This window comes from Dendropsophus ebraccatus, chromosome 3 (genome assembly GCF_027789765.1).
Source record: "Dendropsophus ebraccatus isolate aDenEbr1 chromosome 3, aDenEbr1.pat, whole genome shotgun sequence".
NCBI lineage: Eukaryota > Metazoa > Chordata > Amphibia > Anura > Hylidae > Dendropsophus > Dendropsophus ebraccatus.
Window position 1 is genome coordinate 131,570,318 of NC_091456.1, and position 19,781 is coordinate 131,590,098.

Here is a 19,781-nt window from a genome sequence, read left to right on the forward strand (position 1 = left end):
ATGGCCAAAAGGACCCCAAGGTTGGCATAAAAATGGACATCAAAGTAAAAACACAAAATTATGATTTAAAAATAAAATTGACTTTGGGCCACTGATCTCACACAGCCAGAACACAGAGAGGGATGTCCTGAATCACATCCAAGAGAGTCCAGCCTAGCCCAAAGTGGTTCTGGGTATAAAAACTGGCATCAAAGTGGGCACAGGCATTTTTCATGATTTGAATAAGTAACAGGTGTTTTCAAAGGGTTAAATGAGTTCGGGCCACTGATCTCACACTGATAATACACAGAGAGGGGCTCCAGTTCTTATAATGGTCTGTATGTACAATTGAACAAATGCCAAACTGCACCACAACTGCATCGAGGATGAAGATAAGAGACATCCCTTCATCCATGGCGTCTCCACTGCAATAGGGACATATCAGCGGGTTAGATTACTCCCACCTCCAGGTAGTTCCCCATGAAAAAATGCCTATGTGCCCACTTTGATGCCAGTTTTTATACCCAGAACCACTTTGGGCCAGGCTGGACTCTCTTGGATGTGATGCGGGGCATCCGTCTCTGTGTATTCTCAGTGTGAGATCAGTGGCCCGAACTCATTTAACCCTTTGAAAACACCTGTTACTTATTCAAATCAGGAAAAAATGCCCATCTGCCCACTTTGATGCCAGTTTTTATACCCAGAACCACTTTGGGCCAGGCTGGGCTCTCTGTGTGCTGGCTGTGTGAGATCAGTGGCCCAAAGTCAATTTTATTTTTTAATCATAATTTTGTGTTTTTACTTTGATGCCCATTTTTATGCCAACCTTGAGGTCCTTTTGGCCATTTTTTTATCACTGGTCCCCTCAGGGCCCCTCACTTACGGTAGGGTATGAATATTATACATTTTCTGTAAGAATAATAGCTAAAACAGGAAAAAGAAAAGAATAAGAAACTGCCGAAATAAGAAACTGGCTGAATAAGAAACCAACTTCAGCCTTGTCCCATAGTATGGGTAATAGACCACTCTATACAATACCAGAGACTGGGTTATTAATCCTGGCCATAAAGGTAGAGGAGAACAGGCAGATGGTACTAGAAGTCAGTGGGGGGAATTTATCATTGTCCACCCTGGTGTACGCAAAGGAAAAGCTGTAGATTTATGTGCAAACCACCAGATGTGTGTAAAAATCTGTGCCTTTTCCACGACGTACACATCGCTAATGAGCGGTCAAGGGGGTAGGAGGTCTAGCCCCTTCCCATATTTGATTCATCATGATTTACGCCTGCTAGCAGGCATAAAATAATAGTAGAAAGCTACACCTGCTCCAAAGGTGTGTGTCTCTTAGTAAATTCAGTAGGATACATGGGGGCAGAAGTCTTGATAAATTTCCCTCAATGTGTACATGGTAATGGGGGCATTCACGCATCCATAGAAATCCGTCCGTACACAGATAGTGTTATGCAGACTGGACCTGGGAGCTCCCAGCATCCTGATTAATTATAATGTCGGGAACACCTAAGAGTACTGACACAGATGTGCAGTGGTCAACATGGCCTAAAGGAAATCCCAATCCTGTCATACTGGAATTTTCCATCAATGGTGTGGCACTCTGCACGGAGGAGAGATCTTACCAGGGACATCAGTGATCAGAAGTATAAAGGAAATTCTGCTGGACATCAGTGATCAGAAGTATAAAGGAAATTCTGCTGGACATCAGTGATCAGAAGTATAAAGGAAATTCTGCTGGACATCAGTGATCAGAAGTATAAAGGAAATTCTGCTGGACATCAGTGATCAGAAGTATAAAGGCCATTCTGTGACCTGGTGTTACTGAATATCATCCCGGCCAGTATCGCAGTACCAACCGGATTATCTGCATCCTAATTCACAGCTGCACACAATGGAGCGTGCGCCTGGTGCCACACACTCCATTGTGTGAACTGACGTTATGCTCATTAAATAGCAGCTGCAGAAAACTGACACTTCAGTTTTTTGTGTGGCCGGATGGAATCCTGGCCAGAGTATATACTATGTGTATACGCTACGGCTGGGATTCCATTCATTCCAATACAACGAATGTTTTGTATAACTCAAATTGCAACAATGGCCGTGAATTATACAAAATATACGTTGTGTGAACATAGCCTAAGGGCTGATACATGCCCATTATACATACACAGCTCATGTACATTACACATACACAGCTATGCTGTACATTACCGATATGTATTGTCACGCTACCACAATATACAACAATATAGCTCTACTCCGTACACTTAAAGGGGTTGTTCACTAAATTTTTTTTTTCTTTCAAATCAACTGGTGCCATAAAGTGCCAGAGATTTGTAATTCACTTCTATTAAAAAATCTTAAGTCTTCCAGTACTTATCAGCTGCTGTGTGACCTGCAGGAAGTGGTGTTTTCTTTCCTGTCTGACACAGTGCTCTCTGTTGCCTCCTCTGTCCATGTCAGGAACTGTCCAGAGCAGCAGTAAATCCCCATAGAAAACCTCTCCTGCTTTCCAGACTGGAAATAATACACTTCCTACTGGGCATACAGCAGCTGATAAGTACTGGAAGGCTTGAGATTTTTTAATAGAAGTAAATTACAAATCTCTGGCACTTTATGGCAGCAGTTGATTTGAAAGAAAAAATATTTTGGTGTACAACCCCTTTAATACACACTAAACCCAGATACATACATGAAGACATACATATACATTATAGTTAGCGTATGCATACAAAGGAATTTGCACGGAAATTCCGTACCATTCTCCTGTATACGCCTCCTAAGGTATAACTACACTTCCCACAAGCCTAGAGCACAGCGCCTACTCGTGACTGATCACATGACCATGACGTCATCACAGGTCCTCCAGCTCAACCGACTTTAGCTTCTCTTCTACGGGAAGAGTTGTGGGTCAATCCACGTCAGGGAGATGGCGGAGGAGGAGGATGAGTTGCTGGGGGAGAGGTTACTTTTCCTTCCAGATCGCCATGTCCGTTACTTCCAGCGGAGCCTGCAGGCGCTCCCCGAGCAGTGCTCGTCCCTGGAGACCAGCAGGTAAGGGCAGTGTGCGGGGTGCGGTCCTGGGCTCCCATAGCTGGATACACTTGTTACCTGGTTACACATGTCTCAGGGTCTGTGCGAGCATCTGCCGTGTTACACGGTTATAGCTCCATGTATCGGGACAGCTGGCACTATGTACCGGGGCACTTGTCACTGCCATGGCTGATCGGTGCCCGGTACCGTACAGCGCTGTTCTGTAAGGTACAACCCCCATCACGCACAGACAGCCTATAGGTGTCAGGGTATGCTGGGGATTGTAGTGACATAAAGACTGGGGAGCAGCACAGAATGCAGGAGAGGCAGGTCTGGTGTGCAGCCCATACAGGGGGATAGCCATAACCATAGCATGTCCCCAGCAGCCTGTGTCATCCTCACACCTCTCTGTGTGCCTGCTGGGGCTGCTGCTGTCCTCACACCTCTGTGTGTATGCTGGGGCTGCTGCTGTCCTCACACCTCTGTGTGTATGCTGGGGCTGCTGCTGTCCTCACACCTCTGTGTGTATGCTGGGGCTGCTGCTGTCCTCACACCTCTCTGTGTGTATGATGGGGCTGCTGCCGTCCTCACACCTCTGTGTGTATGATGGGGCTGCTGCCGTCCTCACACCTCTGTGTGTATGATGGGGGCTGCTGCCGTCCTCACACCTCTGTGTGTGTGATGGGGGCTGCTGCCGTCCTCACACCTCTCTGTGTGTATGATGGGGCTGCTGCCGTCCTCACACCTCTGTGTGTATGATGGGGGCTGCTGCCGTCCTCACACCTCTCTGTGTGTATGATGGGGGCTGCTGCCGTCCTCACACCTCTGTGTGTATGATGGGGGCTGCTGCCGTCCTCACACCTCTCTGTGTGTATGATGGGGGCTGCTGCCGTCCTCACACCTCTCTGTGTGTATGATGGGGCTGCTGCCGTCCTCACACCTCTCTGTGTGTATGATGGGGCTGCTGCCGTCCTCACACCTCTGTGTGTATGATGGGGGCTGCTGCCGTCCTCACACCTCTCTGTGTGTATGATGGGGGCTGCTGCCGTCCTCACACCTCTCTGTGTGTATGATGGGGGCTGCTGTCGTCCTCACACCTCTCTGTGTGCCTGCTGGGGCTGCTGCTGTCCTCACACCTCTGTGTGTATGATGGGGGCTGCTGCTGTCCTCACACCTCTGTGTGTATGATGGGGCTGCTGCTGTCCTCACACTTCTCTGTGTGCCTGCTGGGGCTGCTGCCGTCCTCACACCTCTGTGTGTATGATGGGGCTGCTGCCGTCCTCACACCTCTGTGTGTATGATGGGGGCTGCTGCTGTCCTCACACCTCTGTGTGTATGATGGGGGCTGCTGCTGTCCTCACACTTCTCTGTGTGCCTGCTGGGGCTGCTGCCGTCCTCACACCTCTGTGTGTATGATGGGGCTGCTGCCGTCCTCACACCTCTCTGTGTGTATGATGGGGCTGCTGCCGTCCTCACACCTCTCTGTGTGTATGATGGGGGCTGCTGCTGTCCTCACACCTCTGTATGTATGATGGGGCTGCTGCTGTCCTCACACCTCTGTATGTATGATGGGGCTGCTGCTGTCCTCACACCTCTCTGTGTGTATGATGGGGCTGCTGTCGTCCTCACACCTCTCTGTGTGTATGATGGGGCTGCTGCCGTCCTCACACCTCTCTGTGTGTATGATGGGGCTGCTGCCGTCCTCACACCTCTCTGTGTGTATGATGGGGCTGCTGCCGTCCTCACACCTCTCTGTGTGTATGATGGGGCTGCTGCCGTCCTCACACCTCTCTGTGTGTATGATGGGGCTGCTGCCGTCCTCACACCTCTCTGTGTGTATGATGGGGCTGCTGCCGTCCTCACACCTCTCTGTGTGTATGATGGGGCTGCTGCCGTCCTCACACCGAGGATGGAGAGATGGGGTGCAGTATTATTGTGACATATAGACATGGGGTGCCCCCACTCCAATTAGCCATAGCAGATAATGTAAAGTACAGTCGGGAGCCGTATTTTACATTGTCAACACAGTCTATTTTGTGTGGCCGCTCTTCTCTGAATAGCGGCTGCACTAAAATAGAGATGGCAGTTTTCTGTGCGGCTACGTGGAATCCCGGTCGTAGTGTGTACAGTGTGTATACACTACGGCCGTGATTCCATAGGGGTTAAAGGGGTAGTGCGGTGTAAACCATCTTTTCACTAACTAAAATACATTACAAAGTTATACAACATTGTAATGTGTGTTATTTAATGAAGTGCACCCCTTTAATCTAAAGCAGCTGAAATAATTTACTGTTTCCACAAATAAGATTTTATATACAATAAAGCAGTGCTTTAGTTGTTGGTGAGGCCCAGCTGAGGAACCAGTTTTCATAAAAGTTACTATAATCTGCACAGTCCTTCTTGCTGTTTGCAAAAATCTCCATTTTAGCAACATTATCAATTTATTTTGTACTTGCTTTATTAGTATATAGAGCTTGAGAGACGAGTGGAAGGAAGCCTTAGCAATATTTTCAGCTTTTAAATGGACTTTCACCACAGATGGTGAGGCCCCAGCACCCTCTTGGTCAGTCTGGTGAGGCCCAGGCATTGCCTTGGTCTGTTGGGTGAGGCTCCAGTAGAAAAAGTTTGAGAAGCACTGCAATAAAGCAATACATGTTTGCTGAGTTGTTCATATTTGTACTATGCAGAGAAGGTTCATTCGCTACTTTCACAGCTTTAGGAAAGCAGAGGTCAAGGGGAGGAGGCTACTGATAGGGAGGAGAGCAGGGGAGCAGGACAGGGGATACATCAGGCACTATTGGTTACTATTAGAGTTGTAAAAATATCTGTTGTCCTGTCTGCATAAGAACATGTGTACATCTACTATATTCTCTCACTATATACAGTGGTTTGCAATAAATTAGAATATCAACAAAATTTATTTTTTTAAGTATTTCAATTCAAAAAGTGACCACATATATTCTAAAGAGTCATTACATACAGAGTGAACTTTTTCAAGCGTTTATTTCTGTTAAAGTTCATGATTATGGATTACAGCCTGGAAAAACCCCAGTCAGTATTTCAGAAAATTAAAATAATAAATCCAAAACACCTGCAGTTGCTTCCTAAGTGTTATAAAAAGGCCCCTTATGCTGTGTTTACACAGGCAGATTTATCTGACAGATTTTTTAAGCCAAAGCCAGGATTTGAAAACAGGAGAAATCTCAGTCTTTCCTTTATGACATGTTCTCTGTTTATAGTCTGTTCCTGGTTTTGGCTTCAAAAATCTGACATAAATCTGTCTGTGTAATTGCACCATTAGCCTGGGTTCACACTACGTATATTTCAGTCAGTATTGTGGTCCTCATATTGCAACCAAAACCAGGAGTGGATTAAAAACACAGGCTCTGTTCACACAATGTTGAAATTGAGTGGATGGCCGCAATTTAATGGCAAATATTTGCTGTTATTTTAGAACAACGGCTGTTATATCGAAATAATGGCAGTTATTTACCGTTATATGGCGGCCATCCACTCAATTTCAATATTGTGTGGACAGAGCCTTTCTGTGTTTTTAATCCACTCCTGGTTTTGGTTGCAATATGAGGACCACAATACCGACTGAAATATACGTAGTGTGAACCCAGCCTTAGTCTGGTTCAGTATGCAACACAATCATGGGGAAGACTGCTGACTTGACAGATGTCAAGAAGGCAGTCATTCACACACTCCACAAGGAGGGTAGGCCACAAAAGGTCATTGCTAAAGAAGCTGGCTGTTCTCAGAGTGCTGTATCAAATCATATTAATATAAAGTTGAGTGGAAGGAAAAAGTGTGGTAGAAAAAGGTGCACAAGCAACTGGGAGAACCGCAGTCTTAACAGGATTGTAAAGAAAATGCTATTCAAAAATTTGGTAGAGATTCACAAAGCGTGGACTGCTGCTGAAGTCAGTGCTTCAAAAGCCACCACATCCAAACATCTGCAGGACATGGGCTACAAGTGTTGCATCCCATGTGTCACTCCTGACCAAGAAACAATGCCAGAAGCCTCTTATCTGGGCCAAGGAAAAGAAGAACTGGACTGGTGATCTGGGGTCCAAGGTGCTGATTTCAGATGAAAGTAAATTTTCCATTTCATTTGGAAATCAAGGTCCCAGAGCCTGGAGGAAGAGTGGAGCGGCACACAATCCAAGCTGCTCGAGGTCTAGTGTGAACTTTCCACAATCAGTGATGGTTTGGGGAGCCAAGTCATCTGCTGGTGGAGGTTCACTGTGTTTCATCAACACCAAAGTCAACACCAAAGTCAACGCTGCCGTCTACCAGGAAATTTTAGAGCACTTCATGCTTCCCTGTGCTAAAAAGATTTTTGGAGATAAAGTTTTCATCTTTCAGCAGGATTTAACACCTGTCCACACTGCCAAAAGTCCCAATCCCTGGTTTACTAGCCACAGCATCACTGGGCTTGATTGGCCAGCAAACTCGCCAGACCTTTACCCCATAGAGAATTTATGGGGTAACGTCAAGAGGAAGATGAAAGACACCAGACCCAACAATGCAGACGAGCTAAGGGCCACTATCAAAGCAACCTGGGCTTCAATAACACCTCTGCAGTGCCATCAGCTGATCGCCTCCATGCCGCATTGATGCCGTCATTCATGTAAAAGGTGCCCCGACCAGGCATTTACTGTACAGACTTTTCATTTGGTCGGCATTTCTGTGATAAAAACTTTTTTTTTTTTTTCAGTTGGTTTTATATAATATTCTAATTTTCGGAAATAGTGACTTTTGGGTTTTTCTTGGCTGTAATCCATAATCATTAACTTTAACAGAAATAAACGCTTGATAAAGTTCACTCTGTATGTAATAACTCTCTAAAATATATATATTATATATATATATTTGTGTGATGGTTAGTGAATAATTGATTGCTTTGACATTTTTGCTATTTGCAGGTTGACCATTGCATTCTTTGCTCTGTCTGGATTGGACATGCTGGACTCGTTGCATGTTGTGAACAAAGCTGAAATAATAGAGTGGATATATTCACTCCAGGTTCTTCCCACTGAGGACAGTAAGTAGCTTTTTGCCTTTAGATAGAACTGAAAATGAATAAATCACTTGGGAAAAACATATAGGCAGTTATCATGGTGAAATAGTTGCCCTTACTTGTGCCATCTATGTTCCACCATTGAGTTCTTATGGATCCACTGGCAGTACGTGCAGGTTCATAAGTGAAGACGTCAACCACAGCAAGAGCTGTAACAGTAGATAGGGGTACCCGTGGTCAGGTGTTTACTCCTTCTCTTTTCAGGTGCCCAAGTCCCTTTCCCCATCACCTTCCCTATGTTCCCTTCCTGCCTCTGCATTTGTTCTTCAGGATTTATAGAATGTTCTAGATGGAAGAGACCCGTAGCCCACCCCCTCCCTTTTTCTTTTTTTTGTACCCCTTTTTCCCTTATTTCAAATGTTGAATAAAGCATTGCTTAAAAAAAAAAAAGAACTGTTAAAGGGCATGTGCTGGCTAAAGGCCGTATTCCACCTACAGATCTGATGACAGATCTGCCAAAGATTTAAGCCAAACCCAGGAACAGACTATAAACAGAGAACAGGTCATAAAGGAAAGACTGGATTTACCCTGACGCCCAATGACAGCACCCCTGGAGAGGACCTCCCACCGCAGGACAGGAAACCTGTGAAGATAAAAGCTTGACACACCTCTCCACACCTCAGTTCAGGTTTCCTGTCCTGCGGATAGGAGGCCTGTGAAGCGTCCCATCCGGGATGAAGTTTTTTTCATACCTCTCCGTGCCGGCTGCAGGTCCCCCGGACGGCCTTTGCCTAGTGGGGCTCCCTGAGGGAATAAGCCTGTCCCAGGACAGCCTCCCTAAGTCTGGTGATGTCGGGCCCCCTTCGTTCCCCTCTGCTGCAGCTCCGGCACGTTCCTCGCCCGCCACCCCCAGGGACTCCGTGGTATACCGGACTCCCGGGCTAAGTGGCGTGGCTGGGTGTGCTGGGGAAGTGGTGGAGCAGGGGAGCCATGTCTCTTCCTCTCCGGCTTCAGCGCGCGTCTGCGCATGCGCAGGCGCGCCGACGGGAGTATACGGCGTGACGCACGTACGCGTGCGTAACGCACTGACGTCACTTCCGGGTTCCGGCCCGGGAACATACAAAGCCAGAGGGGGAAGGAGGGAACAGTGTCCACAGCCTCTAGCGTCCAGGAGGCATTCCGTGACCGCTCACCAGCCAGCCAGTCAGCCGTGGATCTATATTGCTGACAGTCTCCTCCTGCTGTGATGTCTGATTCGGCAGAAAAAGGAGAAAATGGACGCCGTGACCACCATGATCACAGATCATCCAGAGACTCTACTCCGGTACTTATGGAAGTCCGTCTGCTTGGTGAGACCGAATCTTTTTTTTTTTATGATATTAATGCTAGATTCATATGGTTTATTATAGGGCTCCAGATCAAGTACTAGATCTTCTGGGAAAGCCACATCCAAAGCACATCATAAAGAATGTGCAGAATGTAAAACTCCCCTGAGGGATGACTATGTCAGAACCCTGTGCCCCTCATGTATTAATAATCTGGTTGCCCAGGAGTCTTCAGCTCTAGCAGAGAGCATTAAAAAAATCGTGAGAGATGAAATTCAACTCTCAATGAGGAACATGACTGCTTCATTGCCTTCAGCTTCCTCCTCTTCAGCACTCTTACCCTCGGTTATGCCTTTGGCATCAAATTTGTCTGGTGAACCTTCCCCTCCTCATAGAGAAGTATTATTGGAGGACGGTGAGATTAACCTGATAAATTCCTCAGGTGAGGATGACTCCGACTCTGGAACTAAAACTAAATCTCTGTTTCCAGTTGAGGATACCGACCAGCTTATTAAGGCTATTAGAGCCTCTATGAATATGGAGGATGCCAAAATCACTCCGTCACCTGAGGACGCCTTATATGAAGGATTGGCTCCTAAGAGATCCCGTACATTCTCACTACATAGTAGTATTAAATCCATCATTAACAAAGAATGGGAGAATCCAGACAGGAAGTTTTTTACTCCCAGATATTTTAAAAGGAAGTATCCTTTCGAGGAAGGAGAGTGCAGTTCCTGGGATAGACCCCCGGCCATTGACGCAGCAGTAGCAAAGATAGCTAAGCGCAATACCTTGCCCTTTGAAGACCTAGGCACATTACCCGACCCTATGGATAAAAGGGCTGACTTTTTTAATAAGAAGACTTGGGAGGCAGCAACGGGTTCCCTGAGAACCAGTATAGCCAGCACTTGTGTAGCCCGCTCCCTTAGAGTCTGGTTATCGGATCTTAAATCTGCCTTATCCAAGGATCCCTCGTGTGAAAAATTGGTAGAAGACTTCCCAATTCTTTCAAAAGCAGTGGATTTCTTAGCAGACGCCTCCTTAGACTCTATTAAGATGTCTGCTAGAGCAGCCGCTTTATCAAATTCGGCTAGAAGAGCTTTGTGGATTAAACCATGGAAGGGTGAAATGGCTGCGAAAAGTAAACTCTGTTCCATCCCTTGTGACGGAAAGTTTTTATTTGGTCCAATTCTAGATTCGTTGCTAGAAAAGGCGGCTGACGGGAAAAAAGAAATTCCCTTCACAATTCAGACAGGACTCCTCCTCCTCCTCTAGGGGAGGTAGACAGTCTAGAAGACCCTTTCGTAACTCATCTCAAGACAATAGGAAGTTTCGTGTCCCCACAAAGGGAAAAGGATTCTTCAATACCAATAAAGATAACAAACCCAAACCCCCTCCCCAATGACGGGGTCCCGGTGGGGGGACGTCTGACTCTTTTTGCTCACGTCTGGAGAAGCATTTCCTCCAGCCCGTGGGTCCTAAACACAATATCCTGGGGATTGCTCCTGGAATTCAGGAGTTATCCCGGAGTCAGATATCTTCCCACCCGGATCCTTTCAGACCCCTTGAAACAGTTGGTCATAGAATCAGAGGTTCAGTTGTTGCTAAAGAAGAAGGTACTAGTCCCAGTCCCTCCTTCAGAGATAACACAGGGATTCTACTCCCCTCTCTTCTTGGTGAAAAAACCAAATGGGTCCTTCAGAGTCATTATCAACTTGAGGGATCTGAACAAACACTTAATGTACAAAAGATTCCGTATGGAGACTCTAAAGTCAACAGTGAACCTCCTCTTCCCAAACTGTTACATGGCGTCAATCGATTTAGAGGACGCCTACTACCATGTCCCCATTCATCCCAGTCATCAGAAATACCTCAGGGTAGCAGTATGCTTACGGGGCAAATGGACTCATCTTCAATACAGAGCACTCCCATTCGGGATCTCTCAGGCTCCAAGGGTCTTTACCAAGATCATCTCGGAGATGGCAGCTTACATCAGGACGAAGGACATCCTTTTAATTCCCTATTTAGACGACTTTTTACTAGTCTCAGAGTCATCCCCTCTTCTTCTACAACACATTCAAGAGGCATCCTCACTAATTACTTCCCTGGGATGGAATATAAATCATCTAAAATCCAATCTCATACCATCTCAAAAATGCATCTTCCTCGGAGTCCTCCTGGACTCAAAGCTGCAAACCTCCTTTCTCTCTATCCAAAAACAGGAAGCCTTAATAGGTCGAGTCCGAGACCTCTTCTTGGAACACAGTCCTTCGTTCAGACTGGCAATGTCCATCCTAGGACTAATGACATCATGTATTCCCTCAGTCCAGTGGGCACAATTCCATTCCAGAGCGCTACAAAACAATATACTTCAACTCTGGGACAAACAGCAGTCTTCCCTAAACCTATCCTTCCATCTGAACTCCGGAGCGAGAATCAGCTTGCTTTGGTGGATGGACTCGGTAAACCTTTCCAAAGGGGTGAGATGGACTCCAATAGAGGTCATAAGGATTACAACAGACGCCAGCCCCTGGGGGTGGGGGGCTCACTCAGGTCATCAGCTACTGCAGGGTTCCTGGCCTCAAGATATAAACCACATGTCCTCGAATTACAAGGAACTTCGGGCAGTCCAGTTTGCCCTGGAGAACCTAGCCCATGTGATATCATCAAAGGATGTCTTGATATACTCGGACAATACAACTGCGGTAGCGTATATCAACAAGCAAGGGGGCACCAGATGTCAAACTCTTCTTCATCTGTCAGCTCAAATTTTCAGCTTTGCAGAAAAGAACCTTTCCTCCCTTTCTGCAGTCCACCTGAAGGGGACCCAGAATCAAACAGCAGACTTTTTGAGCAGAGTTCATCTCAGCCAATCAGAGTGGGGGCTCAACATGGAAACCTTCAACATGGTTGTAGAAAAGTTCGGTTCGCCGACGGTGGATCTATTTGCAACCAGGGAGAACAGAAAACTCCGCAGATTCTTCTCCCTAAATCCCAAAGACTCTCCAACAGCAGTAGATGCCTTTGCCCAGAGTTGGAAACACATCAAAGGTTACGCCTTTCCCCCCACTCAACCTCATTCCAAAAGTACTAAAGAAAGTGATGGAAGACAAGGCGAATATAATTCTGATCGCTCCGTTTTGGCCCAGGAGACCCTGGTTCACCAGACTGAGGCAGTTATCTCAGTGTCCTCCCTGGATCCTCCCAGACAGGGAAGATCTTCTCCTCCAGGGCCCAGTCCATCATCCAGGCTCACCTCACCTACACTTAACAGCCTGGATGCTGAAAGGATAATTCTGCGAGGTAGGGGCTTATCTGACGATGTTATTAATACCTTGCTAGCAAGTAGAAAGGATGTTACTTCTACTATCTATCATAGAGTGTGGAGAGCTTTCCTTAGGTTTGCAGATGGTAGACAAGATCCCCTAGGAGTTCCAAATATCCCCGTTATTTTAAGTTTCTTACAAGCAGGGTTAGAAAAAAATCTCAAACCAAGCACCCTGAAAGTTCAAATATCAGCTCTCAGCTCCTTTCTAAACTGTAAACTTGCCGAAAATTCACTGATCAAAAGATTCGTCACAGGTGCAGTTAGGCTGAATCCTACAAGTAGGGTTACGGTTCCCCCGTGGGACCTTAATCTAGTACTAGATGCTCTGACAGGCCCACCCTTTGAACCTTTAGATGATCTGCCCATCAAAATCCTGTCTCTCAAACTCTCCTTCCTTTTAGCGATCACCACAGCCCGCAGAGTAGGAGAGTTACAAGCCCTGTCAGCCTTTCCTCCCTATACCCAGGTATTAGATGACAGAGTCATCATGAAGACACTTCCATCTTTTCTTCCCAAGGTAGTCTCAGATTTTCACAGAAATCAGGAGATAGTGCTTCCTTCCTTTTGTACTAACGCCACAAATAGCAGGGAACAGTCTTTTCATACCTTAGACGTAAGGCGATGCCTCCTCAAGTACCTAGAAGTTACGAGTAGCTTCCGTCAGGCCGAGAACCTTTTAATACAGTTTCTAGGCACTAACAAAGGTAAAGCGGCTTCTAAACCCACTGTTAGTAGATGGATAAGACAGGCTATCATTATGGCATATGAAGCTCAGAAAGTAAGTCCTCCGGCCTATTTTACAGCCCATTCTACCAGAGCAGTCGCCACATCCTGGGCAGAAAGGGCAGACGCCACCTTAGACCAAATATGTAAAGCCGCAACTTGGTCCTCGGTTCATACCTTTTTTGAGACATTATAGGCTTCAATTAAATCCTATCTCAGACTTGGCTTTCGGCCGCAAAGTGTTGTCGGCTGTAGTCCCCCCCCTAGTTAGAATTACTAGCTTAATCCTCCAGGGGTGCTGTCATTGGGCGTCAGGGTAAAAGCAGGATTACTAACCGGTAATCTTGTTTTCATAAGCCCATGACAGCACCCCTCATGTATACCCGCCCTAAGATTACCTTTATAAATTGACAAATTAATTTTATTTTACTGATTTTAGTTATTTGTTTCCGCTGGAATACTTGTTCAGAACTGAGGTGTGGAGAGGTGTGTCAAGGTTTTATCTTCACAGGTTTCCTGTCCTGCGGTGGGAGGTCCTCTCCAGGGGTGCTGTCATGGGCTTATGAAAACAAGATTACCGGTTAGTAATCCTGCTTTTCTCCTCTTTTCAAGTCCACTCCTGGGTTTGGCTTCAAATCTTTGGCAGATTATCTGTCGTCAGATCTGTTGGTGGAATAGGGCTTTTAGAAAATTATTACTGCTTTCTTTCACCTCTTGTCAGTTTTGCAGCTCCTTCATGTCAGTGGAGCTGTATTGTATGTAATATAACACACAACCTGAGGACAGGTATGGTGCTATTTTTTTTTTTTTTTTTTTTTTTTTTGCAACACCTTAAATTATCAAAGAGCATCAGCCTGAAAGGTTTGGTAAATCTGGCACATCCTTATGGTACATTTACACATTCCATAGTTGGATTTCAATTGGGCTGTTCACACTGTCTGTAGTTTTACAGATCCAGAATATGCAAAAATTGCTCCAGCAAAAATGACTGTCTGTCTGTAATTGAGTTTTTCTGTAATTGCGGCTCAGATTGTCCCAAAGAAATCCAAATTTGAACCACAGTGGCAGAGTTCTGCAGACTGATCAGGAAAGGGACCATCCAGCTTAAAGGGGAACTTCAGGTAGAGGTTAAAAAAATAAATGAAACTTCTGCAGAAGCATGACGCATTATTTACCTATATATCACAGTTTTGAAACTACCAAAAATCCATTTGTTTGGGGGGGGTTGCTCTGTTTTGTGTTTCTGTTCGGTTTGGCATTTCCCAGAATGCATTGCTTTCCCTCATGTGATCATCACAATCAGTAAAATTAGTGCAGCAGCTGCTTCTGGCCAGTCAGAGATGGTGAATCAGTCAGGGGATTGGGTTATGCAGCCAAGCCTCCTGTGAGATTACGCCCTGCCCCCTGTATACATCATCAGCAAACACACACAATGTGAGACAGGGGCATGTAAGATTTGTCTCCTAGGGGGGGGATAGGAGCAGGAGCATTTTTTTTTTCACTTCCTGGATTTCTATCAGCTACCAGTGTGGCAGAACTGTACAGATACAGTAATACATTTTATAGACACATCTATATAACTTTTAATGTACTTTAAAAAAAAAAAAAAAAAGTTTTTCTGATCCGGAGTTCCCCTTTAATATCAGCGCACAGTGCAGAAGCCAGCATCTCTGATGGTGTGAGATTGCATTACTGACTGTGGCATGGGACAGCTTACACATCTGGAAAGGCATTATCAATACTGAAGAGTATATTGAGGTTTTAGAACAGAATATGGTACCATCCAGACAACATCTTATAGGGAAGGCCTTGCATATTTTAGGAAGACGAGGCTGAAGCACATACCACATCCATCACAACAGAATGGCTTTGCAGGAGAAGATTCCAGGTGCTGAGCTGGCCTGCCTGCATTCCGGACATTTCACCAATAGAAAACCTTTAGCACAGTGTATGCTCCAAGATCTTAGCCTGTTAGCAGGAATTATTGGTGTTCCAGTCAGCTAATGTTGCTGGATATCTGTTTTCCTGCACAAACTAATAATCTTTAGGACACAAGTTCACTGTTGGACCCCTTTTTACTTATCTGTGTTATACTGGACAGTATATTACCCATTGATGTCAGTAGACCCTTTTTCACATCCATAGTTGCTGCGGATCCATTAAATGACTGATTTATGTAGCTGGCTTAAACAAACGCAAATACTTTATATGTTTTGTGGCATATGTTCCCTTAGACCTGAGTGAACACCCCTGGGAGATCTGTCTGTCTGTCTGTCATTAGAGCAGCACTTGGCGAAGCTAGTGCAGGGTTTGTGGTTTTCCTGTCATGTACCACTAGGTGGCAGCGTATACTATGAAACTGTACATTTAGGTATACACTATACACAGTTTTCGAGACAATCTCCACCATGTTTCTAAGGCCTCATCCACATCACTATTACTGCCCCCAAGTAAAGAATATGGCGGCAAAATGTTAAATTTGTACGCTAGCACATTCAAATTGTGCTAGCACATTCAAATTGACGATTCAAAAGTAGTCGACTAGTGACTCGGTTCAGGTCATTTTCCAAGTGCACTTAAGTTTTGGCTCATGCGTTTTTGTCTAAGCCAAAATCTGTATGCGCTTAGGTCATTGGATTAAATAGGGCTGTGCTGATCTAAGCATCGGTATTTCTGCAGCCAACTTAGTTTTTGCTGACATATCTATGTCTTAGAGACACAAATTGTGATGGAAATAAAGCCCAGCAGAGCCACATCTAGAGGAATTATCATTACCTGCAGGAGGGGGGGGGAGAGGATGTGTAATTTTTTGTGTGTGTGTGGGGGGGGGGGTCACACTTTCAGGTACACATCATCTTCTTTTTTTTTTTTTTTTTTTACGTACACAAAAACGTGGTCGACCACATTTTTGTTCCGTTAAAACGGATGCGTTTTGATCGTTTTTTTTTAATAATGGAAGTCGGTGGAAAAACGGATGCACGCAAATGTATCCGCTTTTCCATCCTTCTTTGTAAAAACAAATTAAATAAAAATGTGGTGTGGACCCATCCTTAGAAAATGGAAACATATTAGAAGAACAATTTTTTGTATCTGACTCTAATCTAAATTGCTGGTGGCAATAGTAGTAGTAGTATTAATAATAATCATATTCCTTTATCATTATAATACAATTGTAGCGAATTTCTGTTGCTGCCATGAAGGCATACAAGTGAATTCTGATGCGACTATTGATGCGAGAATTGAGTTCTCATGGGAGAGCATGAAAAATGAAGCTGACTCAGCAGTCAAATCATTGTCTACAGATGACCGATGTCTTGCAGGCTTTTAGTGAAGTGTGCACGCTGGGCACATAGAACACTCAGTCAGCACATAGCCACTGTTAACAAGGATACTCTCCTCTAGCTCCAGGTGTCCTCAGTCCTGCAGGAATGTCACATTGTGAATATCGCCCCAGAGTCCTATTAGTTTTATATGACATTGATGTATGACCCTCTCTTGAGAGGTTAATGTGCTTCATTCCCTGCTATGAACATCTACGGTGTAGTAAAGGAACAGTTTTTTACATCATGGATAATATGTAATAGCTCAGTCACGTCAGCTTTTTAGCTTTTTTATATATATATTATATAAAAACTAGTACAACTATAAAGTGGGGACGTCACCCATATCAGCCAGTTGGTCGTTTCTTTGTTCCAGCATATAATTGTCCAGAAATTCAGTTGTCATGTACAAGCACTGTCTGAGGGAATTCTCCCATTTCTAGGTTGGGCATTATGAAGATGGATCATGTCATTGATGGCACAGTTTTTTACGAAAAATTACTCCCTACCCTAGAAAAGAATTATCTGTCACTAGTCTAGACTAGCTTTGGTGACTAGGTGTCTTGCTCCTCTGCAGTCTGCTGTCCACAGCCTTTTGTTGGCTCAGTGCTTCTCAATTCCAGTCCTCAGGCCTCACCAACTGGTCATGTTTTGAGGATTTCCTTAGTATTTTACAGGTGATATAATTATACTCAGTGCACCAGGTTTTATTACAGATGTTCTTTGTATGGGATATCCACAAACCATGAGGACTGAAATTGAGAAGCACTGGTGTACAGAGAAAAAGATGAACCACAGGAAGTGTCAATGGGTCTTGGCTACTGCTATGTGCAGGAGAAGGTGAGCTTGGGTTTGGTGAAAGCAAGCTGAGTCTTCCTGCTGCCTCCAGTCCACAATGTCTCTGAAAAGTAGATCAAATCTGCCATTTCATCTCTCACCCCCAATATTTTTCTGGGTAGTCTACTAGTATTACTACTACTGTATGTACACAGAGCTGCCTCCTGAATGTAACCCCTCACTTTATTTATTAGCGCAGGAGCAGTTTAGTGCTTATTGTAAGCCCTTCTTGCTGCGCTGATGCCTTTTCTTTCCTCACTGCTCACATAGCAACTTGCAAAGTCATTCCATCAATTACCCACTTTTCCCCTCATATCCCATTAAGTAGTCTACTGTAAATCATCCTCCAGCATAGTGCAGCTTTTTCAGTTCAGTACATTTGACAGCCCAACTGTGCTTTCTGTCTCCCTGAATGGACGGAATGGGAAATAGGTGTGCACCATAGAGGTGATTCTCAGGGGCTCATTAACAGCAAAAAAGGCACTAAAGTCACCTTGTCACCATGTTTAAGGAATACTCTGACCAAACCATGCAGGTTCTTTAAAGCATAGTTGTCCTTTCAAAAAATTATTTAAAGTATCATTGTTATAACTTTCAAAATCTAAATCATCAGTAGATGTGATCTAAAGCAAGTTTGTATGTGAGGGCACCCTTAGGCAAAAAATCTGTCTGATATTTTTCATCCCCCCAAAAAAAGCTAATGCAGCGCAGAACTTTTTTCCTCTGCCATCACAGGACCTAGTTGGTGGACCACAAATGGTGACAAAAACACCAGAAAAAAAAAAACAGCATGCGCACAGCAATGGCGTTTTTAAGACATCCAAAACCCCATTGGGAGTCTATGGGAGTAAAAACGCCACAGTTTGCCAGAAAAAAAAAACAAAACGCCAAATCTTTGGCATTCTGCATTTTGGAAAAACTGCCAAGAGCCTCAAAAATGCCAGAAAGGAGAGAAAGACAGCACACCAAAAAAACCACTATGTGTGTAAGGCATATCATAAATATTGACTTCCAGCTAAGGGCCCTATTTCACGGGACGGTTATCGTTCTCATAATCGTTAATGATAAATGATCCAAATGACCGCTATTGTGAAAGACCTGAAATCGTTCACCCATTTACATGGAAAGATAATCGTTACTTTTGATCGTTCTTGCGGTGGTCTTGTCGTCGCTATTGCGTTCGTCACTACTGCGAACGAACGAACAACGTCTTATTCAATGCAAACAATTTACGAACGAGCAACGATAAAAATAGGTCCAGGTCTTATTAAACGATCAACGTTCGGTTGTTAGTCGTTAACTGCTATTCAACCGAATGATTATCGTTTAGATTCGAACGTTTTAACCATGATCTGAACGATAATTGTCCCGTGGAATAGGGTCCTAACATCTGGCCACTGTCGTTTTTGCAAAAAAATTAAATAAACATGGTGTTTTAATTGGTGTTTTTCCGAAATATTAAGGCAATGTGAAGCCAGCTTCTTAGTCTTGTGCTGGTCTTTAGACCTGGTATTAATAGCAGCACATTTTATTTGTCTTTTTTTTTTTTGCATTTACTTCCCATATGCAAATAATAATGGATTTGTCCAGAATGAAACTAGTGCCTAACAGCAAGTATACGTAGGGTATGTCTAGCTAAAGCAAAACCTCTTTGAGACAACAACCCAAAATTGCAGGGAAATGGCTAAAGTGCTTAACCCCTTAGCGACCCATGACGTATCTGATACGTCATGGTGCCGCTCGGGGTGTTCAGAGCGGGGTCCCGCCGGGACCCCGCTCTGAACGGCGCTGATCCCGGCTGACACGTGCAGCCGGGCAGTGCCTCTGTTAGCCGGCGCGGGTCCCGTTGACGCGCCGGCTAATTAAGCCTCTAAGTGCAGCTGTCAAACCTGACAGCTGCACTTAGAGGCACTGCGCCGCACGTCCCTGGTGTCTAGTGGGACGGATCTCCCCCCCGCGATGCGATTGCGGGGGGGAGATCCGTTCTTCTGCCCGCTGATGACGCTGATCCCGGCTCGGCAATAGATTGCTATGGCCTGCAGCAGGCCATAGTAATCTATGACCGATCTAATCGATCTTTGCTGTGTATATACACAGCATTGATCTCTATGAGAGATCAGTGCTGTCTATATACAAGTCCCCCAGGGGGACTTCTAGTTACAGTAAAAAAGTGTTTTTATTAATAAAAAATCCCCTCC

General features: G+C 45.0%; 1 protein-coding gene across 1 annotated transcript in view; it reads left to right on the forward strand.

The window, feature by feature from the left end:
• Positions 1–2,833: 2,833 nt before the first annotated feature.
• PGGT1B (protein geranylgeranyltransferase type I subunit beta) overlaps positions 2,834–19,781 on the forward strand; it is a 32,942-nt gene continuing 15,994 nt past the window's right edge. Inside the window, exons 1-2 of the mRNA XM_069964590.1 lie at positions 2,834–3,045; positions 7,956–8,074. Of these exons, the coding sequence (XP_069820691.1) occupies positions 2,921–3,045; positions 7,956–8,074 (244 nt within the window). The 5' untranslated portion in view covers positions 2,834–2,920. The remainder of the gene's footprint in view (positions 3,046–7,955; positions 8,075–19,781) is intronic.